The sequence below is a fragment of the Salvelinus fontinalis genome, unplaced genomic scaffold (assembly GCF_029448725.1).
Source record: "Salvelinus fontinalis isolate EN_2023a unplaced genomic scaffold, ASM2944872v1 scaffold_0035, whole genome shotgun sequence".
Taxonomy (NCBI): Eukaryota; Metazoa; Chordata; class Actinopteri; order Salmoniformes; family Salmonidae; genus Salvelinus; species Salvelinus fontinalis.
In genome coordinates this window covers 140,809-153,223 of record NW_026600244.1, presented here as the reverse complement: position 1 = coordinate 153,223, position 12,415 = coordinate 140,809, and the positions used below count along the sequence as shown (strand labels likewise).

Here is a 12,415-nt window from a genome sequence, read left to right as displayed (position 1 = left end):
CTGGTCTGGGACTGGGAGCTAGGACTGGTCTGGGACTGGGAACTAGGACTGGTCTGGGACTGGGAGCTAGGACTGGTCTGGGACTGGGAACTAGGACTGGTCTGGGACTGGGAGCTAGGACTGGACTGGGACTGGGAACTAGGACTGGTCTGGGACTGGGAGCTAGGACTGGTCTGGGACTGGGAGCTAGGACTGGTCTGGGACTGGGAACTAGGACTGGTCTGGAGGTAGGAACTAGGACTGGTCTGGGACTGGGAACTAGGACTGGTCTGGGACTGGGAGCTAGGACTGGTCTGGGAACTAGGACTGGTCTGGGAGCTAGGACTGGGCTGGGACTGGGAACTAGGACTGGTCTGGGACTGGGAACTAGGACTGGTCTGGGACTGGGAACTAGGACTGGTCTGGAGGTAGGAACTAGGACTGGTCTGGGACTGGGAACTAGGACTGGTCTGGGACTGGGAACTAGGACTGGTCTGGGACTGGGAACTAGGACTGGTCTGGGACTGGGAACTAGGACTGGTCTGGGACTGGGAACTAGGACTGGTCTGGGACTGGGAGCTAGGACTGGACTGGGACTGGGAACTAGGACTGGTCTGGGACTGGGAACTAGGACTGGTCTGGGACTGGGAACTAGGACTGGTCTGGGACTGGGAGCTAGGACTGGTCTGGGACTGGGAGCTAGGACTGGTCTGGGACTGGGAACTAGGACTGGTCTGGGACTGGGAGCTAGGACTGGTCTGGGACTGGGAACTAGGACTGGTCTGGGACTGGGAACTAGGACTGGTCTGGGACTGGGAAATAGGACTGGTCTGGGACTGGGAACTAGGACTGGTCTGGGACTGGGAACTAGGACTGGTCTGGGACTGGGAGCTAGGACTGGTCTGGGACAGGGAGCTAGGACTGGTCTGGGGGTAGGAACTAGGACTGGTCTGGGACTGGGAGCTAGGACTGGACTGGGAGCTAGGACTGGTCTGGGACCGGGAACTAGGACTGGTCTGGGAACTAGGACTGGTCTGGGACTGGGAACTAGGACTGGTCTGGGACTGGGAGCTAGGACTGGACTGGGAGCTAGGACTGGTCTGGGACTGGGAACTAGGACTGGTCTGGGACTGGGAACTAGGACTGGTCTGGGACTGGGAACTGGGACTGGGAACTAGGACTGGTCTGGGACTGGGAGCTAGGACTGGTCTGGGACTGGGAACTAGGACTGGTCTGGGACTGGGAGCTAGGACTGGTCTGGGACTGGGAACTAGGACTGGTCTGGGACTGGGAACCAGTACTGGTTTGGGACTGGGAAATAGGACTGGTCTGGGACTGGGAACTAGGACTGGTCTGGGACTGGGAACTAGGACTGGTCTGGGACTGGGAGCTAGGACTGGTCTGGGACAGGGAGCTAGGACTGGTCTGGGGGTAGGAACTAGGACTGGTCTGGGACTGGGAGCTAGGACTGGACTGGGAGCTAGGACTGGTCTGGGACCGGGAACTAGGACTGGTCTGGGAACTAGGACTGGTCTGGGACTGGGAACTAGGACTGGTCTGGGACTGGGAGCTAGGACTGGACTGGGAGCTAGGACTGGTCTGGGACTGGGAACTAGGACTGGTCTGGGAACTAGGACTGGTCTGGGAACTAGGACTGGTCTGGGAGCTAGGACTGGTCTGGGACTGGGAACTAGGACTGGTCTGGGACTGGGAACTAGGACTGGTCTGGGACTGGGAACTAGGACTGGTCTGGGACTGGGAGCTAGGACTGGGAACTAGGACTGGTCTGGGACTGGGAGCTAGGACTGGACTGGGAGCTAGGACTGGTCTGGGACTGGGAACTAGGACTGGTCTGGGACTGGGAACTAGGACTGGTCTGGGACTGGGAACTAGGACTGGTCTGGGAACTAGGACTGGTCTGGGAGCTAGGACTGGTCTGGGACTGGGAACTAGGACTGGTCTTGGACTGGGAACTAGGACTGGTCTGGGACTGGGAACTAGGACTGGACTGGGACTGGGAGCTAGGACTGGACTGGGACTGGGAGCTAGGACTGGTCTGGGACTGGGAGCTAGGACTGGTCTGGGACTGGGAACTAGGACTGGTCTGGGACTGGGAGCTAGGACTGGTCTGGGACTGGGAACTAGGACTGGTCTGGGACTGGGAACTAGGACTGGTCTGGGACTGGGAACTAGGACTGGTCTGGGACTGGGAACTAGGACTGGTCTGGGACTGGGAACTAGGACTGGTCTGGGACTGGGAGCTAGGACTGGTCTGGGACTGGGAGCTAGGACTGGTCTGGGGGTAGGAACTAGGACTGGTCTGGGGGTAGGAACTAGGACTGGTCTGGGACTGGGAGCTAGGACTGGACTGGGAGCTAGGACTGGTCTGGGACCGGGAACTAGGACTGGTCTGGGAACTAGGACTGGTCTGGGACTGGGAACTAGGACTGGTCTGGGACTGGGAGCTAGGACTGGACTGGGAGCTAGGACTGGTCTGGGACTGGGAACTAGGACTGGTCTGGGACTGGGAACTAGGACTGGTCTGGGAACTAGGACTGGTCTGGGAGCTAGGACTGGTCTGGGACTGGGAACTAGGACTGGTCTGGGACTGGGAACTAGGACTGGTCTGGGACTGGGAGCTAGGACTGGTCTGGGACTGGGAACTAGGACTGGTCTGGGACTGGGAACTAGGACTGGTCTGGGACTGGGAGCTAGGACTGGACTGGGAACTAGGACTGGTCTGGGACTGGGAACTAGGACTGGTCTGGGACTGGGAACTAGGACTGGTCTGGGACTGGGAACTAGGACTGGTCTGTGAACTAGGACTGGTCTGGGAGCTAGGACTGGTCTGGGACTGGGAACTAGGACTGGTCTTGGACTGGGAACTAGGACTGGTCTGGGACTGGGAACTAGGACTGGACTGGGACTGGGAGCTAGGACTGGACTGGGACTGGGAGCTAGGACTGGACTGGGACTGGGAGCTAGGACTGGACTGGGAGCTAGGACTGGTCTGGGACTGGGAGCTAGGACTGGTCTGGGACTGGGAGCTAGGACTGGTCTGGGACTGGGAGCTAGGACTGGTCTGGGACTGGGAGCTAGGACTGGTCTGGGACTGGGAGCTAGGACTGGTCTGGGACTGGGAGCTAGGACTGGGCTGGGACTGGGAGCTAGGACTGGTCTGGGACTGGGAACTAGGACTGGTCTGGGACTGTGAGCTAGGACTGGTCTGGGACTGGGAACTAGGACTGGTCTGGGACTGGGAACTAGGACTGGTCTGGGACTGGGAGCTAGGACTGGTCTGGGACTGGGAACTAGGACTGGTCTGGGACTGGGAACTAGGACTGGTCTGGGAACTAGGACTGGTCTGGGAACTAGGACTGGTCTGGGACTGGGAGCTAGGACTGGGCTGGGAACTAGGACTGGTCTGGGACTGGGAGCTAGGACTGGGCTGGGAGCCAGGACTGGTCTGGGGGTAGGAACTAGGACTGGGCTGGGAACTAGGACTGGTCTGGCAGCTAGGACTGGTCTGGGGGTAGGAACTAGGACTGGTCCGGGGGTAGGAACTAGGACTGGTCTGGGGGTAGGAACTAGGACTGGTCTGGCAGCTAGGACTGGTCTGGGGGTAGGAAGTAGGACTGGTCTGGGGGTAGGAACTAGGACTGGTCTGGAGGTAGGAACTAGGACTGGTCTGGAGGTAGGAACTAGGACTGGTCTGGAGGTAGGAAGTAGGACTGGTCTGGAGGTAGGAAGTAGGACTGGTCTGGAGGTAGGAAGTAGGACTGGTCTGGGGGTAGGAACTAGGACTGGTCTGGAGGTAGGAACTAGGACTGGTCTGGAGGTAGGAACTAGGACTGGTCTGGAGGTAGGAAGTAGGACTGGTCTGGAGGTAGGAAGTAGGACTGGTCTGGCAGCTAGGACTGGTCTGGGGGTAGGAAGTAGGACTGGTCTGGGGGTAGGAACTAGGACTGGTCTGTCTTATGGATAAAGACAGTGTTGCTGCTGTATAGACAAGTGTTTCATCACAGATCTGGCCAGTGTCTGCAACATTTCTACGAGGAGTTAACATGACTATATATTTCAATTCATTTTAGGTGACGTTTATACAGGAGTGAAATCCAACAGTGAGATTATGTTGCTGATCAACAACTAATCAGTCAACATGAACCACGCTACAGAGGACAACCAGTTGGTACACAGTACTGAAGGTCAATCCTCACCTCTACCATCTCAGACATGCTGATGTATCTGTTCCTGTCGTCCATACTGTGCCTACAAATAACACACACCAGAACTACAAATCCCACCTCTCTGTTCCCGCCTCACCTCTACCATCTCAGACACCCTCATGTATCTGTTCCCGTCCATACTGTGCCTACAAATAACTCACACCAGAACTACAAATCCCAGCTCTCTGTTCCCGCCTCACCTGTACAATCTCCAGCATCTCAGACTTGCTGATGTGTCTGTTCCTGTCGTGCACACTGTGCCTACAAATAACTCACACCAGAACTACAAATCCCACCTCACCTGTACAATCTCCAGCATCTCAGACTTGCTGATGTATCCGTTCCCGTCCAGGTCATACATGCTGAAGGCCCACTTCAGTTTCTGCTCCAGCTTGCCCCGCGACGTGACGCTCAGAGCGATGATGAACTCCCGGAAGTCTATCGTCCCGTCCCCGTTGGCGTCGAAGGTGCGGAAGACGTGCTCCGCGAACTTGGAGGCGTCTCCGTAAGGGAAGAAGTTACCGTAGATCTTCTTAAACTCCTCCATGGAGAGGTTCCCGCTGGGGCAGTCTCTCAGGAAGCCCTTATACCACTCCTGGATCTCATGCTCTGTGAAGTCCGTGCTCTCCAGCAGATCCTGCATCACCTCCGGGCGGAGTTTGCTGTTCTGCTTCCCCATGGCTGGTGGTTACTATAGTAACAGCTGGAAGAGAGAAAGAGAGGGAACAGAAGCTGAGAAAAGGAGAGGAAGATGTCCACTAGTCCTGAAGACCATGATGATAACAGCGACCAGAAAGAACTACATGTTAGCTGTATGTTGACGGCTATAACAGAGAAATTAGAGAAGCACATCCTACATGACACAGGAGAAGAAGAAAAGGAGGAGGAGGAGGAGGAGGAGGAGAAGAAGAAGATATGTTATATGTTTGGTTGTCTGCATATCGCAGAAAGCTTCATTAAAGACGACTTCGTTATCAGAGCAGCAAAGTAAGCAGACAGAACAGTATCCCTCTACTGCTATGCAACCAAACCGCCTATATCCTTCTGAGGAACCCTCATCCTGGAACGAGGGAGGAATGTTCACATGCTCAATGTTACCAAACAGATTGTTATGTCTGAAGTGATGGAATATTCCACGCAGCAGACAGACAGACACATGTCCATGTACTGAACGTACGGCTGTAGAAAACACTTGGAGACGGACACTACTGAACGTACGGCTGTAGAAAACACAGACACTACTGAACGTACAGCTGTAGAAAACACTTGGAGACAGACACTACTGAACGTACGGCTGTAGAAAACACTTGGAGACAGACACTACTGAACGTACGGCTGTAGTAAACACTTGGAGACAGACACTACTGAACGTACGGCTGTAGTAAACACTTGGAGACAGACACTACTGAACGTACGGCTGTAGAAAACACTTGGAGACAGACACTACTGAACGTACGGCTGTAGAAAACACTTGGAGACAGACACTACTGAACGTACGGCTGTAGAAAACACTTGGAGACAGACACTACTGAACGTACGGCTGTAGTAAACACAGACAGACACTACTGAACGTACGGCTGTAGAAAACACTTGGAGACAGACACTACTGAACGTACGGCTGTAGAAAACACTTGGAGACAGACACTACTGAACGTACGGCTGTAGTAAACACTTGGAGACAGACACTACTGAACGTACGGCTGTAGAAAACACTTGGAGACAGACACTACTGAACGTACGGCTGTAGTAAACACTTGGAGACGGACACTACTGAACGTACGGCTGTAGAAAACACAGACAGACACTACTGAACGTACGGCTGTAGAAAACACTTGGAGACAGACACTACTGAACGTACGGCTGTAGAAAACACTTGGAGACAGACACTACTGAACGTACGGCTGTAGAAAACACTTGGAGACAGACACTACTGAACGTACGGCTGTAGTAAACACTTGGAGACGGACACTACTGAACGTACGGCTGTAGTAAACACAGACAGACACTACTGAACGTACGGCTGTAGTAAACACTTGGAGACGGACACTACTGAACGTACGGCTGTAGAAAACACTTGGAGACAGACACTACTGAACGTACGGCTGTAGTAAACACTTGGAGACAGACACTACTGAACGTACGGCTGTAGAAAACACAGACAGACACTACTGAACGTACGACTGTAGAAAACACTTGGAGACAGACAATACTGAACGTACGGCTGTAGAAAACACAGACAGACACTACTGAACGTACGACTGTAGAAAACACTTGGAGACAGACACTACTGAACGTACGGCTGTAGTAAACACTTGGAGACAGACACTACTGAACGTACGGCTGTAGAAAACACTTGGAGACAGACACTACTGAACGTACGGCTGTAGTAAACACTTGGAGACAGACACTACTGAACGTACGGCTGTAGAAAACACTTGGAGACAGACACTACTGAACGTACGGCTGTAGTAAACACTTGGAGACGGACACTACTGAACGTACGGCTGTAGAAAACACAGACAGACACTACTGAACGTACGGCTGTAGAAAACACAGACAGACACTACTGAACGTACGGCTGTAGTAAACACTTGGAGACGGACACTACTGAACGTACGGCTGTAGAAAACACAGACAGACACTACTGAACGTACGACTGTAGAAAACACTTGGAGACAGACAATACTGAACGTACGGCTGTAGAAAACACAGACAGACACTACTGAACGTACGACTGTAGAAAACACTTGGAGACAGACACTACTGAACGTACGGCTGTAGAAAACACTTGGAGACAGACACTACTGAACGTACGGCTGTAGAAAACACTTGGAGACAGACACTACTGAACGTACGGCTGTAGTAAACACTTGGAGACGGACACTACTGAACGTACGGCGTAGTAAACACTTGGAGACGGACACTACTGAACGTACGGCTGTAGAAAACACTTGGAGACAGACACTACTGAACGTACGGCTGTAGAAAACACAGACATTACTGAACGTACGGCTGTAGAAAACACAGACACTACTGAACGTACGGCTGTAGTAAACACTTGGAGACAGATACTACTGAACGTACGACTGTAGAAAACACAGACAGACACTACTGAACGTACGGCTGTAGTAAACACTTGGAGACAGACACTACTGAACGTACGGCAGTAGTAAACACTTGGAGACAGACACTACTGAACGTACGGCTGTAGAAAACACAGACAGACACTACTGAACGTACGGCTGTAGAAAACACTTGGAGACAGACACTACTGAACGTACGACTGTAGAAAACACTTGGAGACGGACACTACTGAACGTACGGCTGTAGAAAACACAGACAGACACTACTGAACGTACGGCTGTAGAAAACACTTGGAGACAGACAATACTGAACGTACGGCTGTAGTAAACACTTGGAGACGGACACTACTGAACGTACGGCTGTAGAAAACACTTTGAGACAGACACTACTGAACGTACGGCTGTAGAAAACACTTGGAGACGGACACTACTGAATGTACGGCTGTAGAAAACACTTGGAGACGGACACTACTGAACGTACGGCTGTAGTAAACACATACAGACACTACTGAACGCTAGCTTGCCTAGAGGACACACTGAGTGGACTGAGAAAGGTGATGCAATCATACTACAGAACTATAACAGTAGACAGAGCGATGAGTCATAAGTCACCACTAAAAGCTACCTGGTTCCTCCTCATGATGAGACAAGAGACGTAAATACACAAAATCCACAAAGCCACCACTTCATAACAAATACTACTTCACAAAGCTCATTAGTCATTTACCGCTCAAGAGAAACAAGACACAGTAGCTAAGTTTAGAGAAAGGCTGGTAGAACGTCTACTATGTACCAGACAGAGCTGAGACCTTACACAGTGCAGCTCTAGAGAAAGGGCTGGTAGAACGTCTACTATGTACCAGACAGAGCTGAGGCCTTACACAGTGCAGCTCTAGAGAAAGGTCTGGTAGAACGTCTACTATGTACCAGACAGAGCTGAGACCGTACACAGTGCAGCTCTAGAGAAAGGGCTGGTAGAACGTCTACTATGTACCAGACAGAGCTGAGGCCTTACACAGTGCAGCTCTAGAGAAAGGGCTGGTAGAACGTCTACTATGTACCAGACAGAGCTGAGACCTTACACAGTGCAGCTCTAGAGAAAGGTCTGGTAGAACGTCTACTATGTACCAGACAGAGCTGAGGCCTTACACAGTGCAGCTCTAGAGAAAGGTCTGGTAGAACGTCTACTACAGTTGAAGTCGGAAGTTTACAAACACGAGTCATTAAAACTTGCTTTTCAGCCACTCCACAAATGTCTTGTTAACAAACTGTAGTTTTAGCAAGTCGGTTAGGACATCTACTTTGTACATGACACATGTAATTTTTACAACAATTGTTTACAGACAGATTATTTCACTTATAATTCACTGTTTCACAATTCCAGTGGGTCAGAAGTTTACATACACTAAATTGACTGCCTTTAAACAGCTTGGAAAATTCCAGAAAATGATGTCATGGATTTAGAAGCTTCTGATAGGCTAATTGAAATAATTTGGAGGTGTACCTGTGGATGTATTTCAAGGCCTACCTTCAAACTCAGTGCCTCTTTGCTTGACATCATGGGGAAATCAAAAGAAATCAGAAAAACAATACCTCAGAAAAACAATTGTAGACCTCCACAAGTCTGGTTCATCCGTGGGATCAATTTCCAAACGCCTGAAGGTACCGCGTTCATCTGTACAAACAATAGTACGCAAGTATAAACACCACGGAACCACATGCCACATTCTTAAAATAAAGTGGTGAGCCTAACTGACCTACGACAGGGAATTTACTAGGATTAAATGTCAGGAATTGTGAATAACTGGCTAAGGGGAATGTAAATCTCCGACTTCAACTGTATGTAGCAGACAGCTGTGGAGTAGAGGAGTACGTCCTCAGGAGAATGTGTTCATCCTCCTCTCAGCGACCGGAAAGTCTGTCTCATATCACAACTTCTCTGACATTATCTTTAAAAAATTTCCTCCCTCCCTGTCTCTGTCGGTGTCTCTCTAGGGGAGGTGGAGAGGTCCCTGTCTCTGTCCCTGTCTCTCTAGGGGAGGTGGAGAGGTCCCTGTCTCTGTCCCTGTCTCTCCAGGGGAGGTGGAGAGGTCCCTGTCTCTCCAGGGGAGGTGGAGAGGTCCCTGTCTCTCCAGGGGAGGTGGAGAGGTCCCTGTCTCTCCAGGGGAGGTGGAGAGGTCCCTGTCTCTCCAGGGGAGGTGGAGAGGTCCCTGTCTCTCCAGGGGAGGTGGAGAGGTCCCTGTCTCTCCAGGGGAGGTGGAGAGGTCCCTGTCTCTCCAGGGGAGGTGGAGAGGTCCCTGTCTCTCCAGGGGAGGTGGAGAGGTCCCTGTCTCTCCAGGGGAGGTGGAGAGGTCCCTGTCTCTCCAGGGGAGGTGGAGAGGTCCCTGTCTCTCCAGGGGAGGTGGAGAGGTCCCTGTCTCTCCAGGGGAGGTGGAGAGGTCCCTGTCTCTCCAGGGGAGGTGGAGAGGTCCCTGTCTCTCCAGGGGAGGTGGAGAGGTCCCTGTCTCTCCAGGGGAGGTGGAGAGGTCCCTGTCTCTCCAGGGGAGGTGGAGAGGTCCCTGTCTCTCCAGGGGAGGTGGAGAGGTCCCTGTCTCTCTAGGGGAGGTGGAGAGGTCCCTGTCTCTCTAGGGGAGGTGGAGAGGTCCCTGTCTCTCTAGGGGAGGTGGAGAGGTCCCTGTCTCTCTAGGGGAGGTGGAGAGGTCCCTGTCTCTCTAGGGGAGGTGGAGAGGTCCCTGTCTCTCTAGGGGAGGTGGAGAGGTCCCTGTCTCTCTAGGGGAGGTGGAGAGGTCCCTGTCTCTCTAGGGGAGGTGGAGAGGTCCCTGTCTCTCTAGGGGAGGTGGAGAGGTCCCTGTCTCTCTAGGGGAGGTGGAGAGGTCCCTGTCTCTCTAGGGGAGGTGGAGAGGTCCCTGTCTCTCTAGGGGAGGTGGAGAGGTCCCTGTCTCTCTAGGGGAGGTGGAGAGGTCCCTGTCTCTCTAGGGGAGGTGGAGAGGTCCCTGTCTCTCTAGGGGAGGTGGAGAGGTCCCTGTCTCTCTAGGGGAGGTGGAGAGGTCCCTGTCTCTCTAGGGGAGGTGGAGAGGTCCCTGTCTCTCTAGGGGAGGTGGAGAGGTCCCTGTCTCTCTAGGGGAGGTGGAGAGGTCCCTGTCTCTCTAGGGGAGGTGGAGAGGTCCCTGTCTCTCTAGGGGAGGTGGAGAGGTCCCTGTCTCTCTAGGGGAGGTGGAGAGGTCCCTGTCTCTCTAGGGGAGGTGGAGAGGTCCCTGTCTCTCTAGGGGAGGTGGAGAGGTCCCTGTCTCTCTAGGGGAGGTGGAGAGGTCCCTGTCTCTCTAGGGGAGGTCCCTGTCTCTCTAGGGGAGGTCCCTGTCTCTCTAGGGGAGGTCCCTGTCTCTCTAGGGGAGGTCCCTGTCTCTCTAGGGGAGGTGGAGAGGTCCCTGTCTCTCTAGGGGAGGTGGAGAGGTCCCTGTCTCTCTAGGGGAGGTGGAGAGGTCCCTGTCTCTCTAGGGGAGGTGGAGAGGTCCCTGTCTCTCTAGGGGAGGTGGAGAGGTCCCTGTCTCTCTAGGGGAGGTGGAGAGGTCCCTGTCTCTCTAGGGGAGGTGGAGAGGTCCCTGTCTCTCTAGGGGAGGTGGAGAGGTCCCTGTCTCTCTAGGGGAGGTGGAGAGGTCCCTGTCTCTCTAGGGGAGGTGGAGAGGTCCCTGTCTCTCTAGGGGAGGTGGAGAGGTCCCTGTCTCTCTAGGGGAGGTGGAGAGGTCCCTGTCTCTCTAGGGGAGGTGGAGAGGTCCCTGTCTCTCTAGGGGAGGTGGAGAGGTCCCTGTCTCTCTAGGGGAGGTGGAGAGGTCCCTGTCTCTCTAGGGGAGGTGGAGAGGTCCCTGTCTCTCCAGGGGAGGTGGAGAGGTCCCTGTCTCTCTAGGGGAGGTGGAGAGATCCCTGTCTCTCTAGGGGAGGTGGAGAGGTCCCTGTCTCTCTAGGGGAGGACTTCTGGAGACCTTTAAGCTGCCGTCTGATTCTCTCAGTAGTTGCCATGGAAACCTCCAGCACAGACTAGAGACCATTGATAAGCAGTAGAAACACAGAGAGAGGGGAGATGGAGGGAGGAAATATGGAGGGAAGGGAGGGAGGAAATATGGAGGGAGGAAATATGGAGGGAGGGGAGGGAGGAGATATGGAGGGAGGGGAGGGAGGGGAGGGAGGAAGGAGATATGGAGGGAGGGAGGAGATATGGAGGGAAGGAGATATGGAGGGAGGGGAGGGAGGAGATATGGAGGGAGGGGAGGGAGGAAGGAGATATGGAGGGAGGGGAGGGAGGAAGGAGATATGGAGGGAAGGGAGGGAGGAAGGAGATATGGAGGGAGGGGAGGGAGGGAGGAAGGAGATATGGAGGGAGGGGAGGGAGGGAGGAGATATGGAGGGAGGGGAGGGAGGGAGGAAGGAGATATGGAGGGAGGGGAGGGAGGGAGGAGATATGGAGGGAGGGGAGGGAGGAAGGAGATATGGAGGGAGGGGAGGGAGGAAGGAGATATGGAGGGAGGGGAGGGAGGAAGGAGATATGGAGGGAAGGGAGGGAGGAAGGAGATATGGAGGGAAGGGAGGGAGGAAGGAGATATGGAGGGAAGGGAGGGAGGAAGGAGATATGGAGGGAAGGGAGGGAGGAAGGAGATATGGAGGGAAGGGAGGGAGGAAGGAGATATGGAGGGAAGGGAGGGAGGAAGGAGATATGGAGGGAAGGGAGGGAGGAAGGAGATATGGAGGGAAGGGAGGGAGGAAGGAGATATGGAGGGAAGGGAGGGAGGAAGGAGATATGGAGGGAAGGGAGGGAGGAAGGAGATATGGAGGGAGGGGAGGAAGGAGATATGGAGGGAGGGGAGGAAGGAAGGAGATATGGAGGGAGGGGAGGGAGGGAGGAAGGAGATATGGAGGGAGGTGAGGGAGGGAGGAGATATGAAGGGGAGGGAGGAAGGAGATATGGAGGGAGGGGAGGGAAATATGGAGGGAGGGGAGGGAGGAGATATGGAGGGAGGGGAGGGAGGAGATATGGAGGGAGGGGAGGGAGGAAGGAGATATGGAGGGAGGTGAGGGAGGGAGGAGATATGGAGGGAGGGGAGGGAGGAGATATGGAGGGAAGGGAGGGAGGGAGGA

The 12,415-nt window shown here is 53.9% G+C and overlaps 1 protein-coding gene across 5 annotated transcripts in view; it reads right to left on the bottom strand.

Moving 5' to 3' along the window:
- LOC129842353 (neurocalcin-delta A) overlaps positions 1-12,415 on the bottom strand; it is a 136,377-nt gene that overhangs the window by 20,424 nt on the left and 103,538 nt on the right. For 4 of the 5 annotated variants that reach the window (XM_055910876.1, XM_055910879.1, XM_055910877.1 and 1 more), the window contains one exon: positions 4,507-4,908. In XM_055910876.1, the coding sequence (XP_055766851.1) occupies positions 4,507-4,884 (378 nt within the window). In that variant the 5' untranslated portion in view covers positions 4,885-4,908. Of the gene's footprint in view, positions 1-4,506; positions 4,909-8,881; positions 8,964-12,415 lie in introns of all 5 variants that reach the window. The other variant, XM_055910878.1, reaches the window with a different exon arrangement.